This window comes from Furipterus horrens, unplaced genomic scaffold (genome assembly GCF_987537825.1).
Source record: "Furipterus horrens unplaced genomic scaffold, mFurHor1.1.pri manual_scaffold_8, whole genome shotgun sequence".
Classification (NCBI taxonomy): domain Eukaryota; kingdom Metazoa; phylum Chordata; class Mammalia; order Chiroptera; family Furipteridae; genus Furipterus; species Furipterus horrens.
In genome coordinates, this window is record NW_028327178.1 from 13,510,238 (window position 1) to 13,534,139 (window position 23,902).

General features: G+C 41.0%; 1 protein-coding gene across 2 annotated transcripts in view; it reads left to right on the forward strand.

Annotated features, from left to right (window-relative positions):
- CCDC68 (coiled-coil domain containing 68) overlaps nucleotides 1-19,646 on the forward strand; it is a 42,492-nt gene extending 22,846 nt beyond the window's left edge. For both annotated transcript variants that reach the window (XM_090285477.1, XM_090285478.1), the window contains exons 9-13: nucleotides 3,755-3,837; nucleotides 11,986-12,091; nucleotides 13,408-13,491; nucleotides 15,514-15,590; nucleotides 19,150-19,646. In XM_090285477.1, coding sequence (XP_090141603.1) covers nucleotides 3,755-3,837; nucleotides 11,986-12,091; nucleotides 13,408-13,491; nucleotides 15,514-15,590; nucleotides 19,150-19,207 — 408 coding nt within the window. In that variant the 3' untranslated portion in view covers nucleotides 19,208-19,646. The remainder of the gene's footprint in view (nucleotides 1-3,754; nucleotides 3,838-11,985; nucleotides 12,092-13,407; nucleotides 13,492-15,513; nucleotides 15,591-19,149) is intronic.
- Nucleotides 19,647-23,902: the final 4,256 nt, after the last annotated feature.

The window sequence follows — 23,902 nt, forward strand, 5'->3', positions numbered from 1 at the left end:
GAAATGTCACTTTAAAAGCATCCCATTTCAATATTCACGTTTCTTGATTAATTTTTAAATATGTCTCAAGAATTTAATTTATAACACTGTGTATTTTGGCTGAATTTGTACTCTTAATGAAGGTCCTATGAGTAAATCATGAAAATTAAAAAAGCCCAGACTTAATTGAGTCTAATAATAATAATATACAGCCACATCAATGTTGTACAGCGGGCCACTAAGTGGCATGCTTTAGCCAGAATCACTGGGCTAGAATGTCCTCAAGTGTGACAGTTTATAATTTTGATGTTTTGGAGAAGTTGTAATATTTGGGTGAATTATTTATCCTGTAATAACTCGTTGAACAAACTAAGAGAGCCCAAAGAATGCTCACCTTAGGACAGAAAGACAATTCTAGGATACAAATAATAGGGTTGTTTAACCAAACAACTTGATTGACCAGTTTGACATTCAGATTTAGATTTGCAATCACCTCCAATCCAGCAACGCTGGGTCAGGTTTAGTAGCCAGCTGTCAGCCCCTGAGTATTAACAAAAGAACAATGGAATACACTTTTTACTTCCCAGAAACCCCCAGGAAATCTGTACTTAATCTGAGGCGATGTCAGAGTTCTGGGATATCCTGAGGCTCCTTAGGAATATACTACACGTCTTCTGAAGACAGGGAAGGTACCCCAATAAAAGGTGATGTGGCTCAGATACCGGCAGATTTTTTTGAGAAGTGATGAGCTAGCATTTGTCTTGAGGTTGACCCTTCAGGGCGGGCTGTGTCTAGGAGCTCTGTGATGGACTGAGCAGACAGAACACCCTGATTCAGCAAGGCCTTGGCAGTCACCTTCCAGAATATTAGTTTAGTGACTTCTTAGAGTGGGGTCTATCGGGATGTCTGGGAGGCAGGAGTAGGTGGGGATGGAATGGAAACGCAATGTGCAGGAGTTTATTTTTAAAGATATTTAGTTTAAAAGTACTTTATGTTTGTAAAACAAAGACACAACTAAAACTTTAAGAAGCAAAGTTGGGCAATAGCATGTTGGTTGAAGAAGACCCTGAGAATATAGGCTGTGATGAAGGGTTTCTCAGGTGCAGAGTGGGTATCAGAATGAGGGAAGGGGGTACTGAGACTTCTGTTTTAATAGGAAAAAAAGACAGGAGTTCAACGAGGAAATGAAAATTAAAAATGAATATGCACAACAAAGATTGATAAATACCACCCTGGTAGTGGCTGCCCCCCGGAGAAGGATTCATTTTCTACTCACTAGTAAATAGCCATTAGTGGCATGAGGTCTGGTAATGAACACATTATTTAAACCTTCACCATCTGTCCCACTTTAATCAGGAATGCAGTGAGAATGAATTCCATAAACATAGTGATAAGCCAGCAAAAACGCCCAGGAAGAGCCTTTTAATTCGGCATATGTTCCTTTCACGAGCAGTGCAATTCAGTTGCTTCATATTTGTTTTCTAGTGTCATTGATTTAGCTCTATTAGAATTTCAGAGCTCGAAGGCGCTTCTGAGATTACCTAGTTCCCCATCATCATTTTATAAACGAGGACAGTGCAAACCAGGACCTGCTCCACAGTCGCCCCGTTACCAGTCTACAGTCCTTCCCATTATGCTTCTGTCTTCCCTGATGCTGGATGAAAAATGACATCCTTGGTTCCTAAGTCATTGAGATGCTAACATTTGGCCATGGTTTAAATTGGTGTGGGCTCCGTACTGATCCTTAGGGCCAGGGATGCTTCAGCTCCCCAGAGGTGTGGTTTGGGGAGAGTAAATTGCCCACTGGGTGGCGCTGTGAATTCCTTTACCTTCCTGGAAGGCACTGTCTATGTGATTTTCTGCGTTGCCAAAGAGGAAGCATTTCAGAGCCTCGCCCAGGCAGAACATTGACCTGTCCAATTTTCTGGTCTGCTTGCACCCTGGTTATAAAGATCCATTATTCAAGAGTAAGTCCATTAGGAAGACTGTTTGTTAAACACCATTTTCCTCCTTACAAATTCAAAATACATTATGAGTAGTGTGTTTCTTTGATGGCCCAAGTATTATAATAAGCTTACAAGGCATATCTGTGATCCCTCAGAAATAATTTGAACACAGCTAGGCCTGTACCAGAAGAATTTCTATATGTCACAAAAAGGCTACAGAAAAAAAAACTTTCAAAAATGTATAAATTTTAAAAGTAACAGCGCATAAGATACAAAGTGTTTGGGTTCTTCAAATTTTATGTATTGAGGTCCTAATATGTTCCAGATAAGTCCATGGGCCTTTCACATATATTTACCTTCAATCGTCCCAACTTTCAATATAGCAGTATTATTCCCATTTTCTTGATGGTCAAAGAGTCACAAACATGACTCACACAAATATAGAATAAATACATGCCAGATGTTTAATTCAGATCATTAATTAACGAGGGAACCAGTAAAATGGTAAAACTGATTTAAATAATCTATTTTGAGACACGGTGCCTGGGGAGAGATGAGCAAGAGCTTGCCTTTGGAGAGGGGTGGAGGGAGGCAGGAGACCTTTCACTGAGCAGGCTGGGTACCATTTTGAAAAAGGGAACATAGGACAGAATTACTAGGTTAGATACTCAGCTGGTTAATATACTTTAAGGCAATTAATCCATCACCTTTGGGATTATCTCTTCAAACAGGCAGAATTCTATAAATTAACATTCAACTTCAGAGCCAAGGCTCTAATTAAATAATAAATAATAAAAATCAAGCACATGGGGAAATTCTCCAAGAGAATTAAATAACCCTGGGTTGGATTATTAAACTGTGACCCAATGTGACATTAAAAACACATGTTGTATATTACTTTGATTTCCAAGTTTGGGTTGCTTTTTATTAACAGCAAAAAGGCCCAGAGCGAGGGAAGCTTTGGCAAAAATTATACAGCCACCATGTTTCCAAATCAGGTCAGTGCCTGTGTCCAGAGCTGTTTCTGTGTTTTTGCTGTACAGCCTTGTCTTGTATTTCACCCACACAAACACTGCAGTGGGAATGAATTTAAACAGTGTTGTCAAACAAACAAACAAACAAACAAACAAAAAATCTCTAACCATCAAATCTAAGAAAGAACACAATCATCCCAGTTTGGTTTTTCATGCACTTGTCTATTTTCCTTTCGGATGGAAAGAGATTGGCTTAATAATGACATTAAGGGTTATCCTTCCTCCATGTCGTTTCTCTTACATCCAAATTAGGAAGGGACTTTATCATTCGTGACCTTGGTCCTTCGCTATAAATGCAGTTACTGCTGTTCTGCTTTGTGAGCAGGTAGGTATCCCATGAAGCGCAATAGTGTTCTTGGATCGAAACAACTCAGTCTCATGGAGAAGCCCCTGTAGTGGTGAGAGAGCCAGGGCTGAGAGAGAGAGATGAGCAGGGCTTTGCATTTGGAGTGGGGTGGAGAAAGGGAGCAGACCTTTTCCTGAGCAGGCTACATGCCAGCAATGCGCTGGAGGAAGAGCCGTCTGGGCAGGTGAGGAGAGAGAAGAGGGCCAAGCTGACATTGAGCTCCCTGGAAACTACACAGGGAAGTGCCTGACCACGCTTCACTGGGGCCGGTTGTAACCGTTCCATATAAGGCTACCTCTTTAGCTTGAAACATATTTCTGTTATTGCAAGAAGCATCTTTTGTGAACGGTGTGCAAGCATGCCTTCCCATATGCACACGTATTAAGGGAGAGAGAGGAGAGAGGCAAAGAGAGAGGAATAAGCAAAAATTGTATCTTATTTTCTTTTAGGAAAAGAGAACGCTGCTAGAGAGAAAACTGTCTTTGAAAAACAAGCTGCAGCAACTCATAACCAACGCTACCTGTGCTAAAAGGTTTGTGAATCTACCTCCTGAGTAATAGCAGTTCCTGGTGTCTTTTCTCTCTGCTGGTCCGCTGGCCAGTGGACAGAAGGCTGCCACCCTCTAAGGAAACAGAAGGCCTGTGAATACAGGAATGGGGAGAATTCCTAGCATTAACAGTTGTGTACCTCCCCTCCCCTTCCTTACTGGGGCATGGAGGATGGGGTGGAGTTCACTGGGGCTCCAGGGAAACTGGTGGGTGGGTCAATCCTTCTGAAGACCGAGTGAGCATGTAGCCGCAAAAGGCGAACCTCTGAGAGAGTTCCATAGCACTGCAGGGAGTGAACGCGATGCCGGGGAAGACATCCACGGGTCTTTAAAATTGTTTGTAACTTAATTATAAGTAAATCTTTTGCTTATGTTATTTATTTATTATTTCTTAAATAGAGAGCTTTCATGCTGTCGAATTTCAGGCTGATACAGTGAGCCTTCCACCTAAGAGTCCAGTCAGTCTGAGTTTAATTTTTTTCTTTTAAAAAATGATTTTTTAATTCATAATAGAGTTTTCATTAGCCTTTGAGCCAAAAAAAAATTGTAACCATTTTGAAAGCCAAACTGATCTATTCTTCCAGTTCTGTTATATATGAGCAGTGGTTATAAAGAATTCTCAAAAAGTTTTAGAAATATCTGGAGGGAAGTGGATGCTTTGTGTTTACAGAATGGCATTCAAATATCCAGGCTTGCAACTTTCGTAGATTTGTAAGTATCACAAGTATTCACCTTATTGCTTTTTCTGAGCTGGTATTAACTTTGCTAAGAAACAAGACAATGAAATCAATGTGAATCAGACTCTTGGTTCAAGTCGTAGAGACTTGGTTGAGCTACCACAAACGAAGGTGATTTCTGTTAGGTTAAGATTGGAGAGAGGTGGCCCTAGCTGGTGTGGCTCAGTGGATTGAGCACCGGCCTTCAAACCAGAAGTTCGCAGGTTCAATTCCCAGTCAGGGCACGTGCCCGGGTTGTGGGTCAGGTCCCCCGGTACCCAATCGATGTTTCTCTTCCTTTCTTTCTCCCTCCCTTCCCCTCTCTCTAAACATAAATAAATAAAATCTTTAAAAAGAAAAGTTTGGAGAGAGGTGGCCATGAAGAGGATGTACCTCTGGGAACACGGGAGGCCACCCTTTGGTACCTAATGTGGTTTTTAGAAGCCAGATTATTTTGTTGCTCCCATTCAGCCATGGGTGCGTGCAGTATCCCTCTTTTGCTCTTCCTGTGTGATCATTAACTTTCCCACTGTTTTCCCCAGCTGGTTTGCATCTTCTGTATTTTCTTTTCAAATTCCAGGGAAAGAAACTGATTGGCCTCCTCCTCCTTCCTGTAGTGGGTAGGTTGCTCTTGTTGAACAACCAATAACCTGTGGCAGGTACCCATGCCCAGTCCTGTGGGTGTCCTCTCCTCAGTTGAGGAATAGCCTAGGGCCGCTTCCCTGAGCAGAGGCTGCAGGTGACTTAATCTCCCAGAGGCACAGCAGGTGGGTTGGGCAGGTGTCACCACTTTCGCCAATTGCAGTTCGCTTCATTCTGCCATTTCGATTAAAAGATTTAGTAGGTTCTAACTTGACATTTCTAATGTTAAAAAAAATCTCTGGGAAATGCTATAACTCAACCTTTATAATTCAGAAGAAAATGACAGCTTTCTTTCTTGCATATGAATGTGTATATATCATAATATATCATGCTTATCCTCACGATTACCACCACTACTAACTGGCACATGTATAGTGCCTTTCCGTTTCTAGTGTAACTCTGTGTTCCTTATTTAATTTAATCCTTCCATCGACCTTTCAGGAAGGGAACAGAGCTTCAAATTTGCTAAGTGACTTGTCAAGATTACTCAGCCTCTCAGAAGTCGGAGAGCTGGGAGTTTGGCTCTATTATTGCCACAGCAGCACCTGGGCTTGTTCTGCTATAGAAGAGACTTCATCTTCTTTATTTCATTTCTGGAGACCTTCCTCAGACTAGTTTCCTCTGTCCCCTGTATGACTATGAGTAGAAAGCTGTTTTCCAATTTCTCTCTCTGCCGTGTGACAAACACACAGATCCTCTGTGTGTTTGTCACAGTTATCCTCTGTGGAAACACATTTGATGCTTGTAAAGATAAGTAGTGTGTTGGCTCCTCCATGTATATTTTTAAGGATGGCCAATTCCTTAGAGAACAGAAAAGGGAATCTTGAAGCTGAGTTGGCATGTCAAAACACATTGTTGTTCCTTAAATTGTATGTTTACCTGTGATAGCTTGGATGGCTCTCTCAAGCTCTCTATTTAGTGCCACCACTGAAAATAGCAATGGGGAAGATTTTGACGGGTGATATAATATATATTCTTGAGTTTTGTTGAAATGTGAACAGAACTACACCTACACTTAGCTTATTCTTTCACCTTGACCTTGTGGCTGTGTTCCTCAGTTTCCCCCTCTTCCACTGGGCGCTCTCATTCAGTGAAGGCCCCCATGAGGCACCAATGAACTTTAGAGCCTAAATAGCAGGCAATCTGTGTCCCTGTAGACTCTAGTAAAGATTCTTTTATAGCTTCACAGAAGCTCTAGGATGTGACCAACCTCACTATTTTTTCTCTCTCTAGTGGAAATTCCATATAGGGTTAGTCATATTCCCAATGCCAGGGTAATGTATAACGTGCCCAGAAGTAGTAGCATCTTAGGTCAACCACATAGTTTCCTTGCTACTTTTACAGCCTTCTTGTATCTCAGTACCTAGCCCTTTATATTTCTTCTGGAATTTTCATTCCTATAAATGTCATAATGCATTAACCCCTGTTAATAAGTGCACTCTATGCAGACATAGAAGGGTTGTATTCCAGGATTATATAAATATGGCCATCCTCATGCTATTCATACCCTTTATATTTATGTTTATGTACTCTGAGTGCTAAGAAAATTTAATGTTGTTTAATAAAACTCCATAAAATAGAACATGATTCATTAAATAGAAAACAAGTTAGATGAAGAAGCCAAGAAAAGATAAGAACAAGTATACAATGAGGCTGGCCCATAATACTATACCATGAGGTGCTATATACCTGCTAAATCAATCACTGACTCAATTTTAAATTTCCTAGCAGCCAATCCAAAGAGGAAATTATGACTAGTTTTGTGGTTTACAACATCCATATGATTAAAGCCAATCAGTTCTTTGGAAGAAGTCCAGTTCTTTTAAATATATCTGTAAGGCCAGAAAAATTAGTTTCCAGGATATTCTCATAAAGAGAGCCCTGAAGAATGTCTTCAACTAAATCCTTATAGTACATGCAGAAGCTGTACCTCAGAAAATCTCTAAAACAAGATAGCATGATACCAGTCAAAGTCTGGGGAAGAAAGGGCAGTGTGGCCAGGCTCACTAATGCTACCCTCTGGTTGTGTAAGATAACCCAAAGAGATTGTAAAGTATTCTGACAAATGGATGGAGAGACCATCTTCCATGAACTCAGTCTCCTTTGATCAAGTCTTTGGCTGACACTGGCCAGCAGGGAGATTGAGGGTATGATTTTTGCCAAGTACAGACCCTGTGATCATCCCATATTACTAGTTAAAGGTAAAGCTCTGTATTTTCACATTTCTCCAAGTTAAAGATAGGATCGACTTTCTTTCTTGAGCTCTTAAGGAATCTAACAGGAAGAATATCAGAAATGGTACCATATTCACTCTCCCTGAATGCTGAATTAAGAGAGGACCTTCAATGTAGTGTTGAATATGGTCGGGGATGCGGAGATAATTCTAGCAAGCAGAATGATAAAACGAACGGGGGGCTGCCGCATGCTCTGGCAGTCAGCAAAGAGCGAGAAGCCTTACCATCCTTCTATTAGGATTTCAAAAAATAGAATCAATAGGGTATACATGTAAATTCCTTACGTGATTATGGAGCAGCATAGCTTCTGCGGACAGGTTAGACATTAAGCAATTAGGCCTACAATATTAAACTACTTTTTATCTATAAATTACAAAGGTAATAAGTGACAAGGATCTGTTCCACATTTGGTATAGTCGCTAGGGGAGAGGAGACACTAATTTTCAAGCTTCTTTGTTCTCAGGGACTTGTAAACCGGCCCCCCAAAATCATGTGCGAGTAAGGGTCCAAGGGTCTGCACCACATCCAATGTTATCACTCTGGGAAAGGAGGCTGAGGTCTTCAGGCCTCTTTGTTCCCTGGATTTCGTGACTCAGCCACCAGGAGCTGCATGCAGCTGCTGGTGCCAGCAAGACTCGTTTGCAAGTTCTTGCAAGCTGAAGTCACAGGACACCTGGGTGGGGGGTCGGAGTGGGGGTCTTGCAGGCCCCCCAGGCAGAGGGCTTGTGACTTTCGCCTACACCTCAATCCTTCCTTGGCAGGACCAAGATTTTCCTCTTTTGCTGTGGAATGAGGGAGAACCATTTTTTTGTCTGCTCCCATCGGCATATCCAGGCTTTAGACTTTTTCAGCTCCAAGTCTTGGAAATATGAAGCAAAAAACTTGAGGAAGTCACCATTGTATTGTTCTTGGACTCTAAGGTCCCAGTCTAGGCTCCCTTCTCCTCGCCACTTTCCAGAGTCTCCTTGAGTTTATTTATATATACTCTCCATGCTAATGGAAATAATAGGCAAAACTCCATCTTTTACATCTTCCCAGAAGAAGATGTTTTTTGGTTCTATTTTAATTTCAACTTTTGCTTTATATTTATATTGGGAGCCAAAGCATGAATCCTAGATACAGACCTTTGTTATAAGGGCTTATTCTCTTCCAGGCCTGGCTTTCTTGTCAGAATGTCTGCCTGCTGTTTTGCTTTAAGACTTCTTTATTAGGACTGAGTGCTTTCACTAAGAGATAAATAACAAAGATTAAGGGGAGTTCTAATGGCAGCTTATTGAGATATATTCCCATATTCAGAGGCCCTAACTGGATGACTAGGTTTCATATTTATTAAACCATCCTAAGAGAGATTTCCTGCAACTTCCTCTAGTCCCTGTCTAGTTTACTAATGCAGGTAAGTCAGAAAGTCCCATGTTTTCAAGAGTGCTTCTGCAAATATTTCTCTTCCCTCTTGAAACCTATTTGAGGTTTTTATTTATCTAGGGTGACTTTTATGGTAATCGTCTCATGGAATACACAGGGAAATTTCCTGAGCTTTGTATTTGGAGGAGTATGACATCTACCTCTCCCCCCCCACAGCCCCACCATCCTTCTAAAGCCATTTTTTTCCCTTTGGTCCTAGAGTTCTGTGTCATCACCGGACACAGTGAGATCATTCTGAACACTTGCCTTTAACACTTCTTTGAAATTTTTATTTTTTTTAATCGATTTATGAAGTTATGGACATTTTGTGAATTTTCAAAGCTGGCCTGCCTCATTATTTCCCGGTAATGTTCTGCGTCCGACTGCTCTTTTCTTCTTTCCCCTCCTCACTGGAGCCATGTCTAATCTGGGCACCCGCAATGGGTCACATTTCTGTTGGCTTTCTGTGCCATTTTGATCCTTAGTTCTTCAAGTCATCTTTTTCATGAAGTGCTTCTTCAAGTCGCTTCCTAATTTTTCGACTGGGATGCCTGTTCTGTTGATTTATAGATGTTCCTTATATATTCTGGATACCACACCTTTATTACTCATTTGTGTTACCAATATTCTGAGGTTCTCCCATTCTTCCTTATTTGATGACTAGAAGTTTTTAATTTTGTCTAGTCATACTTACCAGTATTTCCCTTTGTGGTTACCACTGTTTTAGTTCTATTTTAAAAAAATCTTTCTCTATTCCAAATTCATGAAGATGCTCTTCTACATTATCTTCTGAAAGTCTTGGCATCCTCAATTGTATTCACAGTCTACATGGAATTTTTCTTTATTATGTGTTGAGGAAAAGGTCAGTTTTCTTTTCCTTTCTTTTCACATGGAATATCCAGTAGTTTCAGTACCATTTGTGAAAAGACCCTTCTTAGATATAAATTAAGTCTGTTGGCCTACCTCGGTGATATATCGTCGGCAGCCGTCCGTCTTGAGAGACGATGGTGTAGCTTCTCAAGAGTCTATCTGCACCGCCGAGAATGGCTGTGCAGTCCGACTCGGGAGTGACACGGTATCTGTCTCCTCCCGTGTTGAATCGACATCTTGCGATGACGCTGAAGCTACAGAGCCTGGGCAGGGTAATATGGAGGGTCTGCTGTTGCCCATGCAGCAGACCCCCCTCTCTTCGCAGCTGAAGGGTCCAAGGGAAAGACAGAGTCGATACAGCTTGGCTTCAGGTGCGCCGCAGGAGTTGCTGGTGTTGACTACAACGTCAAACCGCCTTAGGGACTCCGGCTCCGGATTTTCTGTCGGGGTTTACTCCCTTAGCCTTTCCCCTGAAGAGGTATGCCGCAAGGCAGCGGAGGTTTTTTGGAGTCAGAGTTTTCCTTCTCTGATGTACCCTGACTGGAAGATCGAACCAGCGACACTTAGCTCGCAGGCCGACGCTCAATCCACTGAGCTAAACCAGCCAGGGGTCTCGGTGATATATAGGTATATGTAAAATAAAAGTGGCATAAGCATAGCATAATTTGCTTAATCAGTTTTATGCTGATGATCATTAGATTGTTTTAAGTTTTTATGCTGTGATCAATAATAACTACATCTTACATGTATTTTGTGACGTATATGTTGTGTAATTGTACAGTATTTTTATAGTGTGAATTATTTAATTTCATAGGATAAATAGTAATGGCTACCGTAGATCATTTGTACTCATGCAAGGAGGTCTATGGTTTTATAGAAATTAATTTTTTTTCTACAGTAAGACAAATTCTTTTAAAAGCTTTCTCATGCAAAACCAAAAGAAAAAATTAAAAGACTGTCTTGGATATTGCAAGTTGACTATGTTAGTTACTGAACGCTGTTGAGGCGACCTTTGTGGTGTAGTGCTGTGCCACTCAAAGCACTGAAGGCGTGGCCTGCGGACCAGCGAAGTCATTGGCAACACCTGGAGCGTGTTGGCAATGCGGACTCTCAAGCCCTCCCCCTGCCTCCTGGGTCAGGATGTGCATTTTAACAAGGTCCCTGATGCTTTCACAAGATCCTCCAATGCATATTAAGTTTGGGAAGCAATTTTTAGTACATGATGTGAGACACATGGAAACTTTTTTTTTCTAATGAGAACGTGGTCTGTAGAGTCACGTGAATGGCCATGACCTTTGTAGTATTGGAGAGGCTATGGAAATCGGAGCTGTGATTGCGTTGGATGTTGGCGACTGATTGTAAAACCTTCATAAGTGAAAGTAATATTAATATATTACTTTGTAAAGAGCTCATTTTCCAAAAGTACATTCACTTAACCTTTTAGGTCTCTATACTACAATCTTGTAAAGTAGAAGAAGTAGGAATTATTATACGTTATACTGAAGCTTAGAAAGGTGTGTGACTTGAAAATCTCAATGTTCCCAGGTTTGGTGGTCTTGCCACAATGCACGTTGCCTCATAACTCAAATAATATTGGCAAAAAGAGAAATAGTCAAAAGCTGTATAATAAATTTTAGTTACATAAATAGAGCTTTAGGAATGTATGAATAATCTAAATTCAAACTTCACCCCTCTGTTTTCACAATGGTTGATGAGGACTGAAAATACTATCTGGAATTTTTTTCCCTTGTCCGAATAGAGGTAGCAGCAGAATGACCAAAGGAAGCCAAAAAATAAAGAAAGAAAGAAAGAAAGAAAAGGACAAACACAGGCTCATAACATATCATTGGTTTCTAATATACATGTAAGGGCTCCACTCCCGACCCCATGTTCTAACCGTCTGTGCATTCTGATGGGTGCTAGGTCTGTGGGTGTCCAGAAACAAGACAGATCAGATATGCAGGTGTTTCACCTGACTCAGTAAAATTTGGCTCAACTACCTGCTGGCTGAAGGACAGTCACAAGTAGCCAGAAAGGAGCATTTGACTTGAATTGATGTTCGCATTCAAGGTTGTATCTGAGCTGATCAGAGGCTGCCTGTGGCTATTTATCCTCATTGTGTCTTGTGTGGCATGTGATGCCCAGTCGCAGGGAAGCGAGTGAGCAGACCCTGGCAGCACAGCTGTAAAAACGAAACAAATAAATAAACAAAAAACAGCATATGATGCATTAGTGAATGTTTTACTCTCTTTTTCCCTTTGCATTTCCAGTTGCCAGGATCTTCAGACGGAGATTTCCCTCCTCCAGAACCAGATCTCTCACCTGCAGTTCATGATTCACTCACAACACCAGAACCTGCGGGGAGTCATCCAGGAGGTCAGGTTACTGCTCTAGCACGCTTCTCTGGTAGATGGTGTGTTTACAGTGAGAAGACTAACTACAAGCGGCTTGCCTGGGCTTCACAAGCAGCGAGGTTCTTCTTCCTGCAGACAGTTCCTTTTTATTCCCATCCAACAGGACTCTGTTTCCAACACTGCCTTCTGTCTGGATACTAACAGCTGGAGTGTTCTCAGTACAGACATTGGGGAAATCGTGTTGAACTGCTCTTTAGAGGTCTCAGTGATTTTAAACAGTGTCCTGAGCCAGAAAATGTACACTGTTCTTGAGAAGATTTTGTAGATTTGGAAACTCAGCCTTTCCTTAAGTTTCTTGATCAGCTTCATGTAAATTTCCTGATGAGGAGTATTAGGACAGGGGTGTCCTTTGGCCCTTCTTCCTAGGAACATCCTGGCAAGTGAAAGATAAGACGTCACTTAGTAACAGCCAGATAAATGGCGGATTGTATACTCCAACTGTTTACTTCAAGATATGTGTCCATCTGGTTTGGGGAGTTCTGCTTTAGACTTAAAATCATACTGTCATTCATATTTTTTTGTTTTTTGTTTTTACTGCCTAATTATTTCCAAAACGAGTCTTTCTAAATAGCTCGGCTATCTTCCTGACATAAAGGTAGCATTTGTGCTTGCTTGGTTAGAACCTCACCGAGAGAATTGACTCATGGCACTTCAGAGCCCGAAAGGACATAGGGCCATCCCATGTTCGCATTTGACGGATGAGAAAACCGAGGCCGCTGTAGTTAAAAGACAGAGCTGGGAGTGGCAGAGTTGGCGATAGAATCTACCTATTTCCTCTCTTCCTGCACCATTCTGAACTTCATCCACTTCCCCAGCTCCACGTTGCCTCTTGGCTGAGGCTTTTCTTCCCAAGCAAAGCAGGCTCACCGCCTCGTGCCACTGGTTGACCAGCTCTCTGCCTCGGGTTGCTTCCCCTGCAAGGCAGTGGCCTTATATCTTGTCCCTTGGCCTTTGCGTCTGCAGGATGAACATGGTATGTGGCTAAGACATAAAAGGATGAGCAATGCTGCTTTGCACAGAGGCACGCCTGCTGAATTTGGTCTCAGCAGGTTTCTCAAAGATTAAACTGTTTAACGGCACAGTCTGTGCGCTCTCATCCCCAGGTGCCAATTTGTTCTGCTATTCTTTTTGGCCTGCTAAGTCTCCTAATGCTTTGGGATTTAATTTCTTTTATTGGATGAACATTATTTGACCACAGAAACCTGTACAATTTCTGACTTAAGTAACTATTCCCTTTTGTCTGACAAGATTTTTCCAACTGTGTTTTCTAATTCCTAGATGGAAGGATTAAAAAATAATTTAAAAGAACAAGATAAGAGAATTGAAAGTCTGAAAGAAAAAGTTAATACACTTGAAGCCCAGGTAAGGAGAGAATCTGTTGTGTATTTCAGTGTGAATGTGACTATATGTGTGTGTGTGTGGTGAGTGTATCTGTCAGCCTGTGCTTGCACATGATATGCCATTGTGACACTGAGTGTATCTGTATGTGAATGATGTGTGGATGTGTGTTGTGAATGATTGTGTGTGACCTGTCTGAGTGTTTATCTGTGAGTGTATGTACATGTCTGTGTTTATACATGAGTGTCTTTTTGTGAGTGTGTCTTGTATGCATAAGAATTATAGCTTTGGGGAAAGGTGCTCTTTCTTAATCATTATTAAAGTATCAAGTATTAAACATTTTATGATATTATTGAATTATTAATATTAAATATTAATAAATAATTGTTAAAAGTCATTCCAATTTTTTCAGAATACTTGCTATATTGGGGAGACAGATGATATAGACTAGAATCAGAAGCTTGGTCAAAGCCACTCTTGTGTGAATTTAGCTCTAGTCAGATAAACCGTTTGCTGTCCCCAACCTTTATTTCTTTTCCCCCTGAGGTGTCCTCTCTCTTCCTCTTCCTCCATCCACATCTATCTGGTTTCCAAGCTCGCTCGCTTCAAGAAGCCTCTTGTTATTTTCTTATTTTTCAGCATTTTAAAACTTAGCGTAAAATTATAATTTACTGGGATGAGACGTGTTTTTCTCTCTGCTCACTCTTCCCCCTTAATGGGAGAAGCCCTTTTTAGTCTTTCTGCTGCCCTCCGGGGCCGGCAGGGCTTGCCTCCCAGGAAGGGCAGCAAAGCCCACACTGAGGTTGGGGTACCTGTGGACCCCACAGCTGCCTCTGCTTGACTTCCTGCTGAGGGCTACCCCTCCTGCCTTTGTCAAATGACTGGTCACTGACTGCCTAGACCTGGGCAACCTTTCTACGTTAGCCCTCAATATTTCGACTTCCTGTGTGCTATGGCCTCCAAGTTTTCCTGTCCGGTGGAGTACAGAGATGCTCTGACTTCTACTGCAGGCCTCGTCATCTTTGGGAGCTTGAAGCTCCCCGGGATGGATCGGAGAGGGGCTCCACAAGCAGGTTCCCAGCACACCCCACACCATTCCTTCCACCACCACGTTCTTTGCATGTCCCCTGTCAGGGGAAAAAAATCATAAGAACAGAGAGAGTCTGTAAATACTTTTACATCTTAAATTGGGTGACCATTGCCCTCTTCTACCACTTCTACCTTCCCAGATGACACTGTTCTCTTTATTCTGGAAGCTTAACTCTTCCAGCCTCAGTCTTTCCTTAGAGTCTCACCTTCAGTAGCGTATATGGGCCTGTTCCCTTGATAAAGGCGATGCTCATAATTCTGTCCAGCTGAAAATGTGGTGATTGTGGAAATAGTTGGCTCAAAGCTAGTGTCCGCTCTGGTGCCCAGGAGGGGCTGGCCAGTGGACACTGGAGGCCTCAGATGATGTGACCCACATCACCTGAGTGCCTCTTCCTTCTAAGAAGTGTCTTTAAAGGCATTTCTTCACAGGTTTCTTACTTAGTGGCCTTTTGGCAAATATTAGTTGATAACATATTTTTTCTTGTATTATTTTTTGCATAGATAACATATTCATTCATTCTATACAAATAGGAAATAGAAATAAGCAAATAGAATAAGAAAATCATGCAAACATACCATCAGGGCAATCACTCAGCATGGTTCATAACCAACTGCCTTTGAGTCTTAAAATGCAGCCAGACACTGAGCTGAGTTCTTTACATATTTTTATCTCATTTCAGAACATGTGAAGAAGAGACTATGATTATATCTGTTACACAGATGAAGAAATTAAGCACAGAGAGGTTAGGTAGCTGAATGAGGTCACACAGCTAGTGAGTGTAATTTCACAGATATTAGTGACGCTGGGCTGGCTACATTCTGTGTTCTGATAGAATGACTGGAACAACACACCTGCTGCCAAGGAGTGATGTAGGGTTGATCAGAAACACAAAGCTTGTTGGGCTGATAAATGTGCTAGATATGTGATCTCTGCACATTTTTTTTCTTCAACTTTAGAATAAAGAACTAAAAACCAAGGTGGCACGTTGGTCTGAAACTCCTAGGACAATGGTATCTAAGGCCGTCGCTACGAGGTAAAGTCTTTCTTCTCTCCCCATTTACCTTCACACCTCTGTGAACATGCGTGAATCCCGCTGGAGAAAGATTCCAATGTACTCAGTCTTAGGTAATCGTCTGTTTATTGTCTGTTCCTCAGTTTTTTGAGAGTTGGAACTGAGTTAATCTTGTTCACTACTGAATCCTCAAAGCCAAACATAAATCTTACTGAATAAATGAATTAATAAATTTAGATATCTTTTATATGTTTTTTCCTCCTCTTTGCTGTAAAACAAGCCCAGTTTGGGCTTCAGCACTTTCTTCGGACAAAACAGACCATCTCCTCTGTTGTCGTTGTCCCTCCACGGCTCATATGTTCTGTGCCATTGATGAGTATTTTAATCATGAATTGCATATATTTACTTAAACATCCCTGTCTGTACCTCAAATCAAAAGGATTGTAAATGCCAAGGGGGCAGGAATAGTTTCTTGTATTTCACTTTATTTCCTGCATTGCTAAGGACGAGTGCCTTCAATAACTACTAATCATGAGCAAATTAAGTAACGATAGTGACCTGCTAAAGCAGTGGAAGTGATAGTTGAAACCATCAGTCACTTTCTAGTGTTGACACAATCCAAAGTGACAAGTCACAGCGAAAAAAAAAATCTTCTGGGCTCAAATCTCCTCTCCATAATACCCTGTGAAAGTCTCGCTTAAAAAGAAAACATAGCCTGTAATTACAGGATCCCTTAAAAAGTGAGGGAAAACGTTCTGTTCTAGCAGCTTTTGAATTTCCCCATCCAGTCCCTGAGGGCAGAAGCCCGTTTTCTGAAATTCTCTTTGGCCCCAGACTGTGCTGGGGAATCAGCCCCTACGATTGGTGTCAGGCCAAGAATTCAGGCTGATGCAGCTCCCTCTTCACAGCCCCTGCGACAAGTGTGCCTCCCTTTGCTAATGACCCACATGTAGTTACAGACTGGAGAAGAAACCCGCATGAACAAGTCCTCTAAAATCCTTGGGCCCCAGGTGCTACATTCTCAACTCTCTGGTCACTCTCCCTGCAACTTCTGATAAAGAAAAGAAACTACCCCCAGCAGTGTTAAAGGAGGCAGTGAAATGCTCACATTTCAGAAGCAGCGAGAGAGGGAGTCACTTCAGGGGGGCAGGCAGGGTGAAGAGTTTAGAAGAAAAAAGGCAAACAGGACTTTCCGAGGGAAAGGAGGCTGGTCCATTTTTTGTTTCCTAACCAGTGTCGACGTAAGAAACCTCCAAAACTATAGAGAATTCTTATGAGTTTGTTTGAGCCAAACTGACAAGCAAAACCTCAATGGGCTGAGAAAAGGCTCCAGAGAACGGCAGTTTTACAGCTTGTAAGGGAAGAGGTTACAGGAAATCCATCAGTGGTAGATTAGGGAGGCTGGAGAAAAGCAAAGCGGGAAATCTCTGATATTGAGTGAAGAATAAGACAAAGAGACAAATCCTTCTTTTACATTGGTGGGCTCAGGATAGTTAACAATGAACATTTAGAGCACAAAGAGCCGGTATGCAGGAGAACAAGAGAACAATGAAGGGTTCCATGCTCTGCTCTGATGGGAAATTGTGCCCTGAGGGGTCTGGAAGAAGGAAATGACCTTGCCATTCCAAAGGCATGTTACTATAGAGGCAAAAAGACAATAGCCAGGCTCAGTGAAGGTAACGATTGACCTTTGTCGCGGAAGATACTGGTCTGGGACATGACTACCTGCCATGACTCACTTTTAGTTGTAATAAAAAGTTTTAACTTCACACCATTCACATCATCCTATGTGGTTACTTTCAGTCTCTGAGTTTGTAAGGCCACCATGCCAGCCTCCTCTGAGCTTGCCAGGCTGCGTATGTGGTCCCTTTTCTATCCACACGAGATACCATTCATGCCCCTTGGGGTGGTGTGGCCAACATCCACTGTTTTCACCCTGGAGGGAACGGAGCTAGCCAGCATTTGGGTGTCTCCTTATTGTAACTACTCCAGCTGTGAGTGCTGAGGCTGCAGTAGTGAAAGCTGCCGGAACAGAGGGGTGTGTGGGAGAGAGTGACGTCTACCGCCAATTCTGTAGCAGCTGCAGTTAATTAATAGTTAAAGGTCTTCCAGTTTTAAAGATTTAATTTCTTCCTGTGACTTGGGAAAGGTCTCATGGAAACATTTTCTAATTGAAATAGGGAAACTGGACTGAATAAGCCCTTTGTTTTAGGATTTTTGATAATAATTGCAGTGTTAGTGATATGATGGTAATGCAGGTGTTCTTGGGGGCTGGGGGAGCCAAGGGTCCATGATCCACTGTGTGTTTTTGGCTTCACGCAGGAAAAAAATCAAATTCAAGTCATAGTTTAAAGTGAAAGTTTATTAAGCATTGAGCTAAAAGTGGAAGAAAGTTTATTAGCGAAGCAGGACAGAGAGAAGGCTGCTCCGCAGGCAGAGCAGCCCCTCCCACGTAGGAAGGGCTTACTTCTTTTATTGAGGCTCATTTAATCAAAAGGTAGATTGAATAAGGCAGGGGAATTCAGGATTTTTCCAGGATGGAGACTTCTTGGAAGAGCCTCATTGGCCATGTTGTGTTCTTATACTGGATTTCTGTTTCTGATTATGGCAGTCCAGGGTGTGCAGTGTAGCAGGCTGATGTGTTATGATAGTGTACCATGAGGCTGGGGGTTGCTACAAGGTGAAACTACTCACCACGTGGAACTGAGCTAGTTTTCTGCAGGTTCTCAGCCATAAGTCCTTTAGGAGTTGGTCTTGCTATCTCCATGGCAGTCCTTGTCGCCCTCATTAGTTACTGCCATTTCACCATATACCCTATCTCAATAGTAGGTCTCACATTTGCAAAATGGAATGTGATTACTTGGCCGCTTTCAGCATGTAAGTGGTAGTATGGTTTGGTAAGTCTGGATTCACCAACATACAGTGGAATTATAACTCTAAGGAGATATTGGAGTTTAAAAGTAGCCATTAAGGCAAAAGAAAAAGTACATTTAAAAATTAATCTAGGCAAATCTCTTAAGTCACCCATAAAATACATTTCCATGCTACCTCTCACAGTAAGTACAAAAAAATAAAGTTTTTTTTTCTTTTCCTTAAGCATTAGAATATACAGATGTTTGGGGTTGCTGGATATTAAGAGTCATGTTAGACCATGACAACAACAAAACACACATATATATACATATGTGTGTATGCACTTTCGCGTGGTGAGCAGAGAAGGTCAGGCTTTGCAAAACCCACAGAACTGAAATGCCCTGAGGGGACACTGATGTCTTTCCATGCCCAAGTCACTCTGGTGCACGGCGTCTGCACCGAGTGGAGTGCCGGATACAGACTCTAACACTCACGTCCCCTGACATTTCCTCACTCTTGTCCTAGTACAACTCAGTGAATTTATATAAGTTTAATGCTCCCACAATGTGATTGTCCTTCATTTCATGGGGAATTACAACCCATCAATTAACCGCTGTTCCTTAGCTGAAAGCCATTGGTTCTGATGTGGCGGTACACAGGGTAGTGGAGATGGTAATTCCACAGGTTAATGCGCTTGATCTTGATGACTGTGTGGTCTGTTCCACAGAGAGCTGAAGACTGAAGACAGTGCCCCCTACGTGATGTTGGCTAGGCTCCGGAAATGAGCTGGCCGGCTGAAGATCGAGTGAGAAAGGTCACCGTGTGGGTCTTATTTATTCCTTGAAACACAGTCTAAAAGTGGCTCAATGCCAGTATTTAATGGAATTCATTATACATCGGTAGCCTTGCAGGAAGATGACATTCCAGGAAATCAAACAAATATACATTCGAGGGAAGAAAACCTTTCTTCTAAACTTAATAAATGGGTAACAAAAGCAGGTGTTTTACCATTATGGAAGATGAATTCTGTCTTTAAGTTTTAAAAATCTGAATCTTTTTTGCAGGTTTTTGCTGAAGGGAGTGGTTTACGGTTGTCAACTTTAACCTTTTGATAGTGGTTTTTATTTATATAAATACAAAGAAGAGTTTTTATGTGTATGAATAAATATTATATTTAAAGTTGACTTTAGAATAATAAAAATATCTTACCATGATTTAAGTTCATCTTCTGACCATTGTTAGTGGAAGAGTTATTCTCTTGAATTATGGGCAGGGGAAGATTCTTTTTAGTTAATTCTCCAGCACACATGACCCTCCCAAATTGAGAATCATGGCTACCTCACACCTTAGGAAACCACTGTTCTCCAGTTGGGATTGAAAATTGGCTGCTAACGGCATCCCCCAACCCACATATAAGTACAAAGGAGTGCACTTTGTGACTCTGCCTTGGTGACTAATTTTCTTTTCAATAGTCATTATAGTATCTAAGTAATGTTGTCAGCTCATACCTCCAAAAAATTTATGTATAATGAGTTCAGAGGAGCAGTGACTGCTGTCTGCAGCCAGGAAGAATTTGAATTCATGAATTAAAATCATATGTCTAGTGCTCTGTGAAGTGTGCTTAAGTTCTGATACATGCATTCATGTGTGTATGTGGAGTTTATGATTCTATGAGCAAAACCGAACTCTGACTTGTGGAAGTGCAAACACAGTGGCACTCGGGAAAACAGAATGCTCCTTCACTAAAGAAATAACGGGAGACCTGAGCCACCCGAAGGGTTGAATTACTTTAAGCCTTTCATCATCCTCTCTGGTGTATAACTATAAATATTTTCTCAGGAAATATGCTTAAAGCCTTTCAAGGTGGAATGTGAAATATCAGTATTATCTATGAAATGTTTAAAGGTAGGAAAAAACGAGGTGAAGTAATAGATTTATAAATTCATCAAAGTACTGTAACCCTTGAAATATTACGTAGCTGGGCAGTAGAAGAATTCACCTTTCACTCAGAGAGCATGTAGATTTCTCTTACCCCCTCAATCATCCTGTTGGATTTTAGTAAATATGAGATTTGTGAATGAATTCATCTAATTGAGATAACAACTTGGATAGTTTCCATTAGAAAAATACATTCTAAAGTCAAAAGTAGAAAGACACTGTTAGATTTTATTTTGGTTTAACTATATTCATTTTTGAACATGGAAGTATAGTTGGACGTAATACAGATGGACCTTTTCATGGGGTATCCAGGTTCACTTTGGAACGAATGGTCTTCGGATCTTCTGAGTATACAAATAAGCAGGTTCCGAAGCCTTAATAGATCTGAACTCTTCAAACACAAAAGTATTATTTTAGTAGCATCAGCAGGATTATTTATTTGTCATATGTGTATTTCCTGTAGCCTTATTATTTCAACATTTATCATTTGAAATATTTTTAAACATTTCTGATTCATAAAACAAATGATTACAGTGGAAAACTTATTAGTCTAAAAGTAGTACCACACAGGAAATACACAGAAACACTAGTTCAATTGAAGTCAAAATAATTGCACTTATAGTAATTAATATTGGACAGGAAGGTCTGAAGTGAGCCTTGATGTGAAGACATGAAGGTGGGACATGAAATTCAGTTTCACTTTGATTACATTGAGTGTTCCAATTAAGTATTAAGAAATGTTTAAACAATTGATATATCTTTTTAATAATTGCTTGTAATATGTCTTACAATAGAGAAACTGATGTTATAGCTTGTAAAATTTTTGTTTTTATTTCTGTTAACATTAAAATTATTATGCATAAATGAATTGAATAGTTTTTATTTGATTTTTAATGATAATATAATTAATAATAAATTGATTTTTTGTTAGTAAAAAGGGTTTAGATAGCTCCCTGAATTTTCTGCTAATTTTCCTAGATCCAAATCAATGGAAAAAGCAATCTATTATGTTTTTATTCTAAATTTTAAAAAAAAAGAAGCATTATGAAATTAAGAACACAAACCTACTTCTAAAATTCTTTCATATTTCTTCACTTTGAAAATCTTTAACTCTCCTCTGATCAGCAAGTTATTACAGCATTCTTATTAATATTAAAGTAGGGATCTAATTCACCAACAACTGAAAATTCCCTCAACTAAGATCATTATCATTATAATTATCTTCCTTCCTTTTCTTTCCTTCTCTTATTTTTTAACTAGAAATATTAAGGGTGCAAATTATCATATTTCATTTCTTTGTTATTAATATAGTATATACTTATATGTTTAAAATTATAGTAAAAATATGGAAAATTATAATTTATCCTAGGCATGCAAGGTCAGTTTAGTAATGTTCAACATGTTGATAATGGTAATGTTTTCATGGGCAGGTGTCTTTGCAAAAAAATCAGTAAATTATATAATTTAAATATTTGAATATTTACTTCAATAAATTAGTAAAAATTTAACACTGTTATTTTACAGTCTACTCAACCAATTTGTCACACAGGATTTGTTCATTTTTTTACAACAAATATTTATTCAGTGCCCCTTACTTGCCAGGCACTGGTCTAGATATCAGGGCTATAACAGTGAGGAGAGGGGAGGAGATACATGTGGACAGGAAATTTTTTAAAAAGGAAAAAAATCTCTACCTTCATATAAATATATTCAGTGATGAGGAACAAATAATAAAGTTAGAGATGTTCCATTGACTGTGAAGAAAAATAAAGCAGGTTCAGAGATCCAGAGTTACCAGGGGTGAAAGGTTGTGACTGCAGTTTTAAATCAGGTGATAATTGAAACTATGGTAACTATAGATTGCTCATTTAAATAGGATGGTCATTTTATATAAGAACCTCCTTACTATGCTGTACACCTGGAACCAATACGGAATAACATTGAAAGTAAGCTGTAATTGAAAAATAAAATTAAAAGTAAAAATAAAAAAGAATTTAGAAAGTTATAAAGCATCACTTCTGGTGCCTTAAAAAAAACAAAAAAACAAAAAAAACAACCTCTCTCGGGCCAAGATGGAGGCATAGACAGACACGCTGCATCTCCCTCCACAACTAAGAAGGAACACTGTACTACTACCTCAAAACTAGAAACAACCAGAAGTTCCAGAAAATCAAACTGCATGGAAGTTCAAAGCTATAAAGAATCCAGACAGATAGGGGGGGCGGAGCCGGGGTGGAGAGGATGCGGTATGGTGGCGGCAGCAGCTATGGCAGCAGCAGGCTGGCAGAAAGTGCAGTCACACATTTTAAAAAGTCAGGAGGGACACCTGGGGAGCGTTCCCAGCTCCTCACCATACCTTGCAGCTCACGGTCCCAGCACCAGGGAAAATCAAGCCTCATCGCTTCTGACTGTGCAGACCTGGGGATTGGGGCGGAGGAAGAAACTGCCAGTCTCTCAGCAGAGTCCGCTTGTTTAAAGGGCCCCCACGGTCCTAGAACACCCACAGACCCACCCACTCTGAGAACAATGACCAGGGCAGCAGCTAGAGGGGCACCAGTCCAGTGTGGAAGTGGGGGAGGTGCCTGGAAAAGGGGCAAGTGCTGGGCAGGTGGCATTGTTCCCTCTCAGACCCCTCCCCCACATACAGCACCACAACGTGGTGAAACAGGTTGTCCTGTACTGACGAATCCCTAAGGCTCTGCCACTTACAACGTAACAGGAGCAACAGCTCTACCTGGGATGTGGAGGCAAACAAACACAGGAGCCTGTCAGAATGAGGAGACAGAGAAGTATGGCCCAAAAGGGGGAACAGATCAAGGTTCCAGTGGGAGAACTAAGCGACGAGGAAATAGCCAACCTAACAGATGAGGAGATAGACAACCTAACAGATGCAGAATTCCAAACACTGGTGATAAAGATGCTCACAGGCTTGACAGATATGCTTGAGTACAGCAAACGCATAAGGGAAGAACTGAAGGCTATGCTAAGTGAAATGAAGGATAATCCACACAAAACCAATGGTGAAGGGAAGGAAACCAGGGTTTAAATCAATGATTTGGAACACAAGGAAGAAAAAAAGTCAACCAGTGCAGAATGAGGAAGCAAGAATTGAAAAAAATGAGGAAAACTTCCCAAATTTTGTGAAGGACATGGACATACAGGTCCGGGAAGCACGGAGGGTCCCAGTTGAGCTGGACCCAGAGGGGACCACACCAGGATGCATCATGACTGAGATGCCAAAGATGAAAGATAAAGACAGAGTCCTGGGGGCAGCAAAAGAGAGACGGAGAGTTGCCTACAGGGGAGTGCCTATAGGACTATCAGCTGATTTCTCAGAGGACACTTTGCAGGCAGGAAGGAACTGGCAAGCAATATTCAATGTGATGAAAAGCAACCTGCAACTAAGATTACTCTATGTAGCAAAGCTATCATTTGGAATGGAAGGGCAGATGAAGTGCTTCCCAGACAAGGTGAAGCTAGAGGAGCTCATCATCACTAAGCCATTATTATAAGAAATGTCAAAGGGACTTACTTAAGAAAAA